The sequence below is a fragment of the Pteronotus mesoamericanus genome, unplaced genomic scaffold (genome assembly GCF_021234165.1).
Source record: "Pteronotus mesoamericanus isolate MK-2021 breed Mesoamerican mustached bat unplaced genomic scaffold, CSHL_Meso_final contig_130, whole genome shotgun sequence".
Lineage (NCBI taxonomy): Eukaryota > Metazoa > Chordata > Mammalia > Chiroptera > Mormoopidae > Pteronotus > Pteronotus mesoamericanus.
This window is the reverse complement of record NW_026555060.1, coordinates 10,562,036-10,576,061: the sequence shown is the minus strand read 5'-3', so window position 1 is coordinate 10,576,061 and position 14,026 is coordinate 10,562,036. Positions and strand designations below refer to the sequence as shown.

Sequence of the window (14,026 nt, the reverse complement as noted above, 5' to 3'; positions counted from 1 at the left end):
AACTGGGACGACGGGCGGACAGGACCGCGCTTCCCGGTCCGAGGCGCGCGTCCCCTGGGCGCGCGTTCCCGCGGCGCGCGTAGGCGCGGCCCGCGTCGCCTAGCAACCCGGGACAACAGCTGGCCTAGCAAGGGCGCGCGGGCCCCGGCTGCTGCGTTGGTTGCTGTTCGTTAGGTCTGCAGAGCGCAGGTCCGCTGCATCTCCGGGCAGGTAAAGGCTGATGGGCGGTTGCACCGGTACACAGCGGTGTGGAGAGGACCAGGGCAGAAGTGGGGACAGAGGAGGTGTCGCGGAGGCGGGGACATCAAGGGCATCAAAGGGACATCTCTGTTAGGCTGGAGTAAGGGTGGGTTTCGTAAGCTGCCTGGTCAGCTCCCATTTAGCAGGCAACACGACTTAGACCCCGAGAAGGCATATGAGGGGTTCAGATTCCTTTCCCTGACTCGGGAAGTGGGTCTCTACTTGCTGTAGCTCACCTCCTCCCCTATATGTCTTCTCAAAATAAATCTCCCCGTTAGAAAATATTTAACATCGCTGAGGCTGAAAGTTCACGAAGGAGAAATAAGAATGATCATGAACAAAAAACCGTGGTTCCTCTTCAATAATCAAGAAGTTGCAAGGTTAAAGCCGATTTGTTTTCATACCCAATGCGAAGAGGTTCATACCTTTTCAATTATTCTGCAGCTAGGGATTTATCCTAAAGAAAGAGTTGAGGCTGTGCCTGAAGATTTTATGCCTAAAGATTCGTGTCACTCATGTCTAAAGTTCATTGCCGTCTTGTCCATAATTCCACAAAATTGGGAACAAATAGTTAACAATAGGAGACTGGCTGGATGCGCAGTGGATTTTTAAAATATTGTTTTAAATGACATGATATGCTAATCCATTGGAGATGATTGGATCAATAAATGGAGAATGAGATTTCAAAACCTATTCATTAATTTAAGAATTTATTAGGGAAATGGTCCCAGGAAGGGAAGTTGAGAAATCCAGGAAGGATAATAAAATCACTGTAGAACACACACACAGAAAAGGAAGTATATCAAAATAGTGTTTCCTCCCAGAGCTTATTTCTGAGTGACTTTTGTTTTATTATACGTGCCCTTCTTGGCTTTTTACAAATTCTCTATAGTGAAATGTATTACCTTCATAAAGTCGTACACTTAAAAATCGTTAAAATGGTAAGTTTTATATATATTTTAGTACAACAAAAGAAATCAATGGACAGGTGGTAAAATAGTCAAGGTAAACAGGTTTAGTTTTCTTCCACAAGTCAAAGGGATTTATTTTCTTAATTTGACATCTCTGTAGCTTTAAAGGAAAGTATTCAAAGAGTAAATTAATATAAGGTAATTTAATTGTCTCATGTTGATTTTAAGTGAAATGGGTTTACGAAGTTTGTTTTTTTAACATTAGGATCATCTCTAAGGCTCCTTGTCCCTGGCCTATGTCAGCTGTATACTTTCTTCCCCAGTAACAATTACACCCAACATGGTAATTAAAACACAAACTAAACACTTCCTGCTTCACAACAGTGCCGAGGCCCAGCTTCCTCACTGCAACCCTGTATGTTTAGACTCTTCCAACCCCTGTACTCTTCAATATGCAGTTTCGATGCTGAATATGAGATGCTGAAATGGGAAAAGTAGGTTTCTGACTGAAAATCAGATGACCTGAAGCAAGTTTATGCAGGTGTAACTTAATTGCTTCCCAAATATCCATAAGGAGTTCCTTTATTAAATTTAAGACTGCTATATTTCAGAATTGGTTACCAAGAGGTATGAAATCTCTTTTTTTCCTAAGGGTTAATCATAGGATGGATTTTCATTTGTCCAGAGTAGTTTCTGTTTGCTTGAAATATTATGGGCACATCTATGGCCTGTGTGCTTTTTAAGATGTGAAAGACGTGTGAGATTTGAAAAAAATCGACTCTAAAATATGAAAACGGGGAAAATTAATATCAAATGCTTTACTATATATTAAAATTTGATTACATTTGAAAATAATTTTCTCATTTTCAAGAAATTCCAGGTGCACAAACTGATTGCTGAGAGGTTTCAACTGCAACATTTTAAGACAGTTTATGATGAAAATTATATGTAATGGGAGAGGTGGATACATTTTAACTTTTTAATACATTGTGTATAGTGTGAGGTAGCGCATCACAGAGTAAGTTTGCTGAGGCCATCAAAGATCTCGAAATTTATATGACCTAAAGTTAGGGACCTGGGGTAGATATCTTTCAGAAGTCCCTGTGGGTTTCTGTGAACACATGGCTTTTTAACATATGTGATAAATTCTGGTCAGTGTCTCTAATGCTAGGAGCTGCTTTTCTCCCATGACAACTCATCTGAACTGACCCTGACATTGTAGATTCTCTTCAAAGATTTTCTATTTCTCAGGATTTCTCTTGAGACTGTAGTAATTTCCTTGAAACTAGAATGTAACATCAGAGATCACTTAATGCCTAGTGCAATCTCACACGTTCTCACTGGAGAAAATTTGAAAGATTTCCAGGGTTATTCTAACAATCTCCAACATCTTGGAAAGTTTTCTGTACCCAGGTGGAGTTACTGATCTGTGGTACATCAACTATGTACTATTTCTTTGACTTTTTTCCACACAGGCGTGGACACATGAGAGCAGGAAGAAAAGGGTCTTGCAAGGAGTAACCGTAATTTCTCAAGAATACATTTTTTTTATATTCTCAATTACTTTTTATTAAGCTATAAATTATGTCAGGGAAAACTTTGTTATCTGGGAAAATGACGCAAATGTTCACCTGGGGTTGGTAGATCTTGCGTATAATTTACAAAATCATTACTCCCAGGAAAAGCAGAGTTAACTATTTTATGAATGCTGAATATCAACCAAGCACCAGACACTGTTCTAGGTGCTTAGGATATTTCAGTGCAAGAAAGCAGACAAAAATCCTTCTTTGTGACAAAACATTCTTGCATATCTCAAAAGTAACTTGGACTTCATCTCCCAAGCCCTGCATAAGTGCGCTGTCAGCATGGTAAACTAAAGAGCAAAAGTTATGTCACTAATATATTCTCTTCCTTTCAAAACTGGAAGCCAGGACTAATGGCCATGGCTTAGGACTAATGCCCATAGGGCTAATCTTATCAATAAGTTACTTAAAAATTATGGTTTAGATAGGGATGTAGGTAACATATTTGTGCATGTGCAGTAATTTCTATATGTATCACATAATCTGTTTTGGGTAAAATTTAAAGAAAATAAGCCTCATAAGGACATAGGTAACTGAGAAATTTGTACATATATAATGTATAAATGACACTTTAACCATTTATTGCATCTTCTCACAGAATGGGTAAAAAGATAAAGAAGAAAGCAGAACCTCCTCCTAAGGATGTGGTAAGTTTCTGATTTGAATTCCAATAGTATATTAACAACTAGTTTAAAAATAAATTGTTCAAACAGTTTGGCGTGTACAAGTATATACATGAGTACACAGTGGCAGATGTCCAAGGTCTGACTAATGATGAGTCAGAGAAATCTAACATGTAAACAAACAAACATTGTCATTGTATAACTAGCACAATTAGTGAGCGATTAATTGTGCTAGTTATACACACTAGCTTTTCCAGTATGTGGATGGCATGTTCATAAGCCAAGTTAATGAATAAATAATTTTGGTTTCTTCTTGTAAATATTTTATATTTGTCAATCTAGCATTAATGTTATTTATCCAAGTGAATTTTCAAAATTAACTGGAAGTTATGCTATAGTTGTTGGATATGTATATAAGGTTGTCAGAAGATAACCCTTTGGACATCAGGATATATTTTCAGTCCTGTGGAGAGAGAAGTCTGGGTTCATCATGATTTTCTCTTCCAAATGCTTAAGTAATGCATTCATTATTACAGAAAGCCCTATTTCTCTTTCTTTTTTTTAAAAGAGATTTCATTTATTTATTTTTAGAGAGAGGGAAAGGGAAGGAGAAAGAGAGGGGAAAAAAACATCGATGTGTGGTTGCCTCTTGCACACCCCTCGCTAGGGACCTGGCTCTCAACCCAGGCATGAGCCCCAGCTGGGAATTGAACTGGCGACCCTTTGGTTTGTAAGCTGGCACTCAATCCACTGAGCCCCACCAGCTGGGTCCCTATTTCTCTCTTTTAAAAGCATGTTTTTATCTTCTCTCTTGACATTTTTTTAATTACTGAAAGATTGTGTTTAAAATAAAAAATTACCTGGGACAGTTTTGAGTTTAGAGAGTTGTTTTGAAAGACACTTGGTGTGATTTTCTTCAAATAAAACATGAATGAAAAAAGAAGTACCATATAGCGGACTCACAGGGCTTGAGAGTTTGAAGGAGACTGAACCTGGCGCAGGGCCTCCCCGCCAGCACCGGGGCATTGCGGCTACCACGCCAGCTCCATTCCAGCGCCGCCTCTCACGAGCTGTGTGTTTCTGATGAAGTTGCCAAATCTGAACAAATTATTTCAGTTTTTCTTAATCTCTTTAACGGGAATTGTAATGTCCAACTCATTTTGGTTATTGTATGAATTATTGTAAAATGAAATGAAACATAATAAAGTTCTTGGTGCCTGACACATAGTTAACACTCAGTAAAGAAGATTTAAACCATGGAAATCCTTTAGACTCTGCTACACACACACATACACACACACACTCACACACACTCACACACCATGTAACTACTTATATATGATACTTCAGTGCAGTTGGGAAGCACCTCTCTGCCCAAGTCTAAGAAAGCTTTGCAGAGATGGTCATTATGGTATCCTGACATATTTTATAAGTCTGGCTGCTCTTCTTTGGACATACTTTTAAAACATTACAAATTTTATTTTATTTTAGTGCATTCTAGTTCATATTACCTCTCTTTGCTGCAAAAGAGCGTTACTGCCATTACCAGATCGTGGACTCATGAACACAGTACTTGACGACATACACTTTCTGATTAGAATTAAGAGACTATTAATCAATGGATATATTTGTCTAAGACACTTTTTGTAATTTTATCATGTCTTGCTGCTATTGTCCTCTGTATCCTAATCCTTGGGACACATCAAGACTTGAGAAACTGTTCCAATCGTGGCTTTCACAAGAATCGGGCCCCGGCTCCTCAGTTCACAGCAGCCTTGCGGGCAGCTGAAGGCAGTGCAACAATTACTGATGGTCCCCGCCTGCTGTTTTTCCCAAGGATCTTTCCATTTTCCCCCTATTCGGACTTGATGCTAAAGAGTTGATAGAGTAGTATTAAAATATCTAATTGCTTTTCTCTCTTGTAAGTTCTTATACTTTAAAACAGTATACTACAATTTAAGATATCTAAACTTGGAATTTGTAACAAATCATACTTCTTCAAAGCCTAGGCAAGGTCTGATGTACAAATCGTAAATGAAAACCAGATTTAAAAAAGGGATACATATGTGCTTGAGAAAATAAATTTTTCTGTATCAACTAATGATAGTTTTGTATTTGTGTATTTTCTGAAAACATTGCGTCCAAAGATTTTTATTTTCCCCCATTTATAAGCTTTTTATTGAAGCATAATATACATACAGAAACGTTCACAAAGAGACACAGCTTAATTCATTTTTGCACAGTGAACACACCCATGTAACCAGCACCCAGATCAAAAAACAAGCATGACCAGTCTTCCAGAAATCCCCTCAGGCCCCTGAGGACTCGAATAGTGTGACCTGTATTTGAAACATATAAGTGGAACCAGAAAGTATATTGTTTTTTGTCTGAATTCTGTTCAACTGTGCATTTTATTGCTGTATAACACTTCCATGTATGAAAATACCTCAGTTTACCTCTCCATTCCAGCATTGATAGGCATTTTGAGTGGTTCCCCATTTGGCGTATTATAAATTGTGCAGTCATGAATATTCTAGTGGATGTCAAAGATTTTTATTTTCATTAGTCTTTTGTCTACTGGTTAAAATGGGTAATAGGGACAGAGAGAAGAATGTTTGGTGATATGGTTAAAATGAAAGACTCTTTGTTTTTCTTAATATTATTCTTGTCAAAACATATGATAATATGTGCATATATGGTTTATTGATCTCTATTCCTTCTCAGAAAAGGGAACACTAGCTGAGATGCCTATAGGAAGATATGGCTTAAACACCAACACAACTATATTCTGCCTTCCCAAATTATTTCCAGGTCTGGCTGAAAGGCTGTTTGTGATGCTGTAATACAAGGCAGACTTCCTGTGAAATTACTGCATTAAAAAATTACTAGTAGAAATGACCTTAGAAGGCACTATTTAGTATAAGGCAAGGTATTTAGCAACTAAGAGTAAGGCTCTGGAGCTAACTGCCAGAGTCTGAGTCCTCACTCCATGTATCACCCACCATCCATGGTCTGACGCACGTTTCCTAACCTCTGTATTGCCCAGGGAGGATGTAATGATATCCACTTCACAGGATATCCACTTAATATCTACTCATAGAGGTGACGGAAGGTTAGATCAATATAGGAAGCTTAGAACAATGCCTGGCACTAGCTAAGAACTTAGTGCCGTTATTATTAATGATGTAGTTAAGGGTACTGTCCATCGTTCTACAGAACTGTAGAAGTTTGAACTGTCAAAGGAGGCAGGTGATGCACTGAAATTCCTGTGATCTAGTGGGTAACTGTATGATCCATGGTCAGGTCTTTGAGTTTATGAGCGTGTACATTTTATTCTTAGTATTTCAGAGGCAATTGAACTTCAGTGGATAAATCACAGTATCTAAACTTTCAAGAGACTATGACCTGGCTCTGGAATATTAATGATTAAGCTTCCACTGAACATTTATGTTAATGGGTCAGCAACTTCTCTCCCTAGTTAAGTTCTTAGGGGAATCTAAGCCTGGTAGGTATTTAATCAGAGCAACACACAACACTAGAACCTGCCTCCTCTCCTGGGCAACCAAACCCAGTTCTTTGGAAGATTGGGATGTCTCCTGGGGCTTGTTTTTCCAGAACCTTCTTCATCAACCTCACAACTCAACATTTAACTCTGTCAGAGACTGCAAAAACTGTCACAAATGTTTTTTTTAGAAAGAAAACATCATTGGGACTTATTTTCCCATCTTTCTCCCTCATCACAGATAAACCACCATGCCTAAGAAATATAGTATAAATTCATAAATAATGCAAATATACAAAACTGAATAAATAATTATCAGCTTGTTCACTTTAGTCTAAATGTTTGTTATTTTGAACCGTATTGTAATGCAAACTAGAGGCCAAATAAACTAGCTGTTTTCATTTTAACCTTTACAGTTTTTAGTATATTTTAACTTCTTTGTAGTCTCTACTAAAATTTCTTACTGTAATCATTATTTATTTTTAGAGAGAGGGGAAGGGAGGGAGAAAGAGAGGGAGAGAAACATCGATGATCAAGAGATACATCAACTGGTTGCCTCTTGCATGCCCTCAGCTGGGGACCTGGCCTGCAACCCAGGCATGTGCCCTGACTGCGAATTGAAACAGTGACTCTTGGCTTCCTTTTGGTTCTCAGGCCAGCGCTCAATCCACTGAACCACACCAGCCAGGGCTAAAAGTTCTTACTACAGTGGTGCAGTCTACTACCTTCTGTATCTGTTCCTCTTTTCCTGTGTACTTGGTTCCTCATGATATGAGACCAGTGAATGCCTTCCAAATGAAAATAAAAAAAGCCTTTTAGTTGGCCTTACCTGCATCATCAAAACCAGTTAGCAGTCGTGATTTCCATACCTGTCACTGAGTTCAGTTTTGTAAATTTGTGTTCTTTTAGACTTGTGCTAATCCAGTAACTAGTAGCCACATGTGATTATTTAAATTTAAATTTATAATAATTAAAATTATGTTAATTAAAATTAACAATTAAAAATTTAAAAAATCAGTTCCTTAGTCACATTAATTACACTTCTAGTGCTCAAGTGGCATGTGTGGTTGTGACTGTCATTGGAGAATGCAGAATCAGCATTTCTGTCACCAAAGTTCCCTTGGACAGCACTATTCTAGACAATCTTTTTTTTTTTTCACAGACATATCCAAGTATCCCTATAAATCTATGGCCTCTCTAACTGAGCTTAAAATTCAAAGCTTAGCCAAAGTGGTTCTCTTTTCTTTTTTCCTTTTTGAAGATAATTTTGGTTCATCATTTTTTTGCTCAGATCATGCAAGTATAATTTCACAACCAGCTTTTTGTTGTGGTGATTGATTCTATCTCACAGGAAAGCAGATGGGATATGTAATTACAATGCATACAGAGAACCTTCTCTCCTTACATCAACAGACAATACACAGTTAAGATACTTTAGGCCAGAATCATAAAGAAGTTTCCAGAGACACTTGAGTTTCCATACCCCAGATTTATTCTAGGTAATGGACATAGAGAAAAACAGTTTTTTGCCTGAAGAAATTCATTCATTTATTGGAAAAATATTGTTCTATATCTTTGGCATATACATGAGAGCAAAGCAAAGTTCAAGCCTCAAGGCAGCACCCATTTTAGTGGGGGGAAACAATCAATTAGCCAACACTAATATAATTGAGGTAGTGATAAGATCCACGAAGACAAAGTAATGTGCAGGATGGAGAGTAATGGGGTCTACATCACTGTCCACATTAGGGTAAGCCTTCCGAGTGGGGTCGCATTTGAGAAAGACTTAAATGGAATGAAGGAAATCTGCTCTGCAAACATCTGGGTGAGAGTACTCCAGCTGATAGCAATAACTAAGGCTTGATTTAGTATGTTTGAAAAATGCCAAGAAGGTTGGTGCGCCTGGAGATTAGTAAGCAAAGAATTAGGATGTGGGTCACCTAGGTGGTGGGGTGGTAGGATCATATAGGACCTTGTAGGCTATGCTAAAGAGGTTGGAATTTTTCCCCTGATGTGCAAAAAGGAGTAGCTACTGGAAGGTTACAAGTAGAGGAGTAGAAATAACTAAGCTATATTTAAAGCAAAAAAAAAAATTAGATTCCACATATTAGTGAAATCATATGGTACTTGTTTTTCTCTGACTGGCTTATTTCACTTAGCATAATGTTCTCAGGTCCATCTACACTGTCTCAAGGGGAAAATTTTTCTCCTCTTTATGGATGAATAGTATTCCATTGTGTAAATGTTCCATAGTTGTGTTACCCATTCCTCTACGAATGGGCACTCAGGCTGCTTCCAAATCTTGGCTATTGTAAATAATGCTGCAATGAACATAGAGGTGCATATATTCTTTTGAATTAGTGTTTTGGGTTTCTTCAAATGAATTCCAAGAAGTGGAATTGCTGGATCAAATGCAGATCCATTTTTAATTTTTTAAATTTTTTATTTTTTTAATTTATTTTTTCAAATACATTTGTCTCTGCCTACCCCATTTTTAATTTTTTGAGATAACTCCATGCTGCTTTCCACAGTGGCTGCACCGGTCTGCGTTCCCACCAACACTGCAGAAGGCTTCCCCCTTCTCCACATCCTCACCAGCACTTGTTTATTGATTTACTGATGATGGCCATTCTGACAGGTGTGAAGTGATATCTCACTGTGGCTTTAATTTGCACTTCTCTGATGATTAGTGACATGAGCATATTTCATATGTCTATTGGACATCTGCATGTCATTTTTGGAAAAGTGTCTATTCAGGTGCTTTGCCCATTTTTTTATTAGATTGTTTGATCTTGTGGTGTTGAGTTTTATAAGTTCTTTCTTTTCTTTTTCTTTCGCAATGAACCAGCTGAACTAACAAGCAAAATAAAGACAGAGTCATAGAGAGCAGGCTGACATCTCTGGGGGCAGAGGTTGAGGGGGTAGAAGGATTGAGCAAAAAAGAAAGACAGAAAGAACTTATAATCATGGACAACAGTGTGGTGATTGTGGGGGAGGAAGAAAGGGAGTGCATGGAGGTGCAAGAGGGTGTGGGGAAATAAATGGTGATGGAAAAAATAACATAAAATTACATTTAAAACAACAAACAAAAAAAGATCATTCTAGCTACAATGCGAAAGAAGAGTGAAAACTGGGAGACCAATGTGGAGGTTATCACAGTAGGAAAGCTAGGACTGGGAGGTAGCTGTGGAGAGGGTGAGGAGTGGCCAGAGTGAGGACACAGGCTGATGGTAGATTTGACAGGATTTGCTGAGGGATTCTATATGGGGTGTGAGAAAGAGAGGAGCTGAGATGTTTCAAGGCTCTTGGCCTGAACAATTGAGCAAATTATGGTAAAACATACTGAGTGAAGATGTAAAACAAAGAGACAGTGCAGTGTGTTAAGTGCTATTATAGAGAAATTTGGAGGAATGTAACTGTGGGGAAGAAAAGAAAGCCCAAGGATTTTTAACACCTAAACTATCATGAATAAAAATACAATAGATAATGTATCCAGATATATGGAGACCTGACTATTAAACAAGCCATAAGCTTCTATAGTTTTAAGTATAATTTTGTTACTTTAATTCTCTAGAAATAAAACTATAGGAGCGTAGGTGGCATGGGGACCCTTGATGATGACCTTAGTGAGAACTCTGCTGGGGACTCGAGGAGGGTGAAAGTCAGGTAGATGTTCGTCAGGAGGTTAGGGGGAGAAAATGAAGAAAAGTAAATAGTTCATAGGATATTTGACTGTGAAAGGGATGATTGGGCAAATGCAACGGAAGCAAATACTAGCGGTCATTTATGGTTTGGGTTTTCTATAATTGATTTGATGAAAAGAGAGAGGGACAAGGAGATTTAGGGTTTGGCAGGAGTGTTATTAAAATAGTAGGTCATAAAACCTAAGTAGCATAAGAAGTGAGGAAATGAAAAAGCTGATGAAGTGAAAGTAGAGGCAGTAAATGGATGGGGATCTCAACGAAACTGAAGGATAGCTGTGGTGGGAGTAGCTGAATGATGAAGCTGGATCTTTCATCATATGCTGGTTCGCTACCACGAAACCCTTGAAGTCTGAACCCTGTGGGTGCTAAGAAGGCAGAGTAGACTAAGAAGGCAAAGTGAATAGGCAAAGGAAAATTGGTGGGAAACCAAGCATAATAGCAGAAAAAGAATGATGAGTGATAGGTGGATGCATTTGAGTCAGAATCAAGTAGAAGAGACATAAGAGAACTTTAAAGAAAATAATAAGAACCTTTCTGCTTCTGAATAGGATATAGTAGTGGTGGATAGCGGTAGAGCATTTCTTCACTATGATAAGTATGAAAAGCAGATGGATTTAAAAATATCATAGAAGGGCCATAGAAAGGCAAATTAAAAAGACTGATACACTGAGTGTCGGTAAGAATGTGGAACTCTTATTCATAGCTGGTGGGAAGGTAAATTGATAAAACTGCTTTAGGAAACTGTTCAACAGCAACTGTGAAAGGTAAATATGTCTACCTTATGACTCATCAATTTTATTCCTCAGTATATGCCCAAGAGAATTGAAGGCATACATCTACAAAAAGATATGAATAAGAATATTCATTGCAGTTTTATTTGTGATAGCCTCAAACTGGAATAAAGAAACCAAACTGGTATATCCATAGAATGGAATACCACATAGCCATAAAAAGTGTAACTTAGTAATATAAAAATGTGAATGAATCTCAAAGACATTGTGCTGATCTAAAGAAGGCAGATGTGAAAGAATAAATGTTGTGTGATTCCATTTACATAAAGTTCAAGAACAGGAAAAACTAAGTGATAATTTTAAAAGTCAGAATAATGGTTATCCTTCTGGGAGGGTTTTGGGGAAGGAATGTGAGGAAATATTCAGTGGTGATAGAAATGTTCTGTATCCTGGTCAGAGAGGTGTTATATTCTGAAAGATCCAGTGGAAGAAATCTCAGCCGCTATAAAAACAGAGTAGATTTTGCTTTTGAACCCAATCTGACAATTAAAAAAAAAAAAAAAGAAAAGAAAGATTTATTTATTTATTTTTAGACAGAGGGGAAGGGAAGGAGAAAGAATGGGAGAGAAATGCCAATGCGTGGTTGCCTCTCGTGTGTCCCCTACCGGGGACCTGGCCAGCAGCACAGGCATGTGCCCTGACTGGGAATCAAACCAGTGACCCTTTGGTTTCCAGGCTGGTGCTCAATGCACTGAACCACACCAGTCAGGGCTTAATCTGACAACCTTAATGAAGCTTATTTACCCTATTGATGTTCATTTTGATTGTTGATATCTTTGATTTTATTCCTATTATTTTACAATAAGATTTTGGTTTTTCTTTGCTATATTTTTATGCCGTATTTTTTGTATTTTCTTTTTTTCTTAGTTGAGTCACTTTTTTGTTAGCCCCCGCTTCTTTTTTTGGTCATTTGAAACAGATTCTATTACTCATCTGCAGTCTTTAAATACACATTTCCAAACCTATATTTTTCTATTAATATAAAAAATAATAACCAGTCAACAGTTGTACTCTCTTTGCCAAAAATTACCTTTACCTGAGTTTTGTTGAACAAACCTAGAACCTAGCTTTTCTTTCTTATAATATGTCATTATTATTTCAGGAATCTTTCTTAAGAATTACATTATGATTCACAACATCATTATCATTCAGATTAACTACAATATATATCTTACAGCATCAATCTACCCCTATTGTTTTTATATTTCATCCTCCTCATTTCTAGCTGGAGTACTGCTAAGTAATTTGAGTATATAGCTGATATACCTGTTGAGTCTGTGACTATAAATCTCTAGTGTCATAATCCTTTTCCCTCTGAAAATTGTTGACTATCCTCAATAGAAAGTTGGGTAAAGGGTTTAAGTCACTTGCTGAGACCTCATCTTTCCTTATTACTCAATTTTATTTCTGCTTTCTAGTATGTATTTTCTATTTGGTCAAGCCCTAATTTTATCACCGTAAATACAACATTTATTCCTCTTTTAAACCTTTCTAGTATTGCTTTCCCTTTTAAATATCCTTCCTCCTTATCTCAACCTATTCCATTTTATCCATTTTTCAAATCATATCTAAAATTCTACCACCTCCATGAACCTTTCTGCATTTACCCCAATTCATATTAATTCCCCTTCGTCATCACAACATTTATTGTCTCTGCCATGTTTTTGTACTTCCTAGAATTCTAGAATTTGAAGTCTGGAAGAGATCTAAGAGACATAACCCAGCTCCCTAATTTTTCAGATTAAAAAAAGGTGATCAGTAAGCCACATTGGTAACCCCAGATGACCCCAAGTCTTCTGGCATTCTGAGGCTACCCTTTATTAAAATAGTTCTCAAGCCTCAATCCCCAAATACTCCCAGAAGCACTCCTTTAAAAGTTCTGTGCATTTCCAGTCCTCGTGCCCTCCTGGTCAGAGTTGCAGCCAGGGCACTAGCCATTGCTCTGGGCTCTGCTGGAAGCCGGTTGTTTTTTGTTTTTTGTTTTTTGTTTTCTTACTGGTCATGCCACTGGAAACCTACAAGTGCCAACAGCCTGGTGTATATGGCAGACTTTTACTGAAGATTTGTCTCTCCAAAAAGAGTCTAGGAGGCTTAAGAATGAACAACATGACTTATGCAACTCCTATAGTTTCTAGTGTAAGGTTAGGCATACACAAACGACAGCTTTACTCTGGGTGTTAGATAATGCTACCCTAAAACCCAACAGCTATTTCCCCTCCAAGGGGAATTTTTATCCCAGCCATGTCCTTTCAGGTCATTTTTCCTGCTACCCTCTTTGTCTTCTTTACTCTTCCAACCTCACACAATTATGTTTCCTTATTCATACTGATCTATCTCTCCATCCTCTACCTATAACTGAACATTGATTTTTATTATGTCCCAGAGCACAATAAGCTACTCATTCAGGAAGGGCCAACACAAAGGACCAGCTAAAGCTTTGAAATTTAATTTTTTTTTAACTGAACCAGAGTTCCCTCCTCCACCAGTTTCTGGAGCTGGAAGAAAAATAATGTAATAATTTATTTTCTCCTTGATAAAGAAAGTCCATAGGTGTCATGAGTATGTTATTGTTCATTTCAGCTGCATATGAATTATCAAGGTCTCATTGCAGTATACAAGTCTTCTTAGAGTCCTATTTTTTTTTAATCTTTACTGATTAAAAAAAAAAATCC

General features: G+C 37.7%; 1 protein-coding gene across 1 annotated transcript in view; it reads left to right on the top strand.

Annotated features, from left to right (window-relative positions):
* The first annotated feature begins 3,323 nt into the window (after nucleotides 1-3,323).
* Nucleotides 3,324-14,026, top strand: part of LOC129084162 (armadillo repeat-containing protein 3-like) — a 64,546-nt gene continuing 53,843 nt past the window's right edge. The window contains exon 1 of the mRNA XM_054590173.1: nucleotides 3,324-3,381. Coding sequence (XP_054446148.1) covers nucleotides 3,334-3,381 — 48 coding nt within the window. The 5' untranslated portion in view covers nucleotides 3,324-3,333. The remainder of the gene's footprint in view (nucleotides 3,382-14,026) is intronic.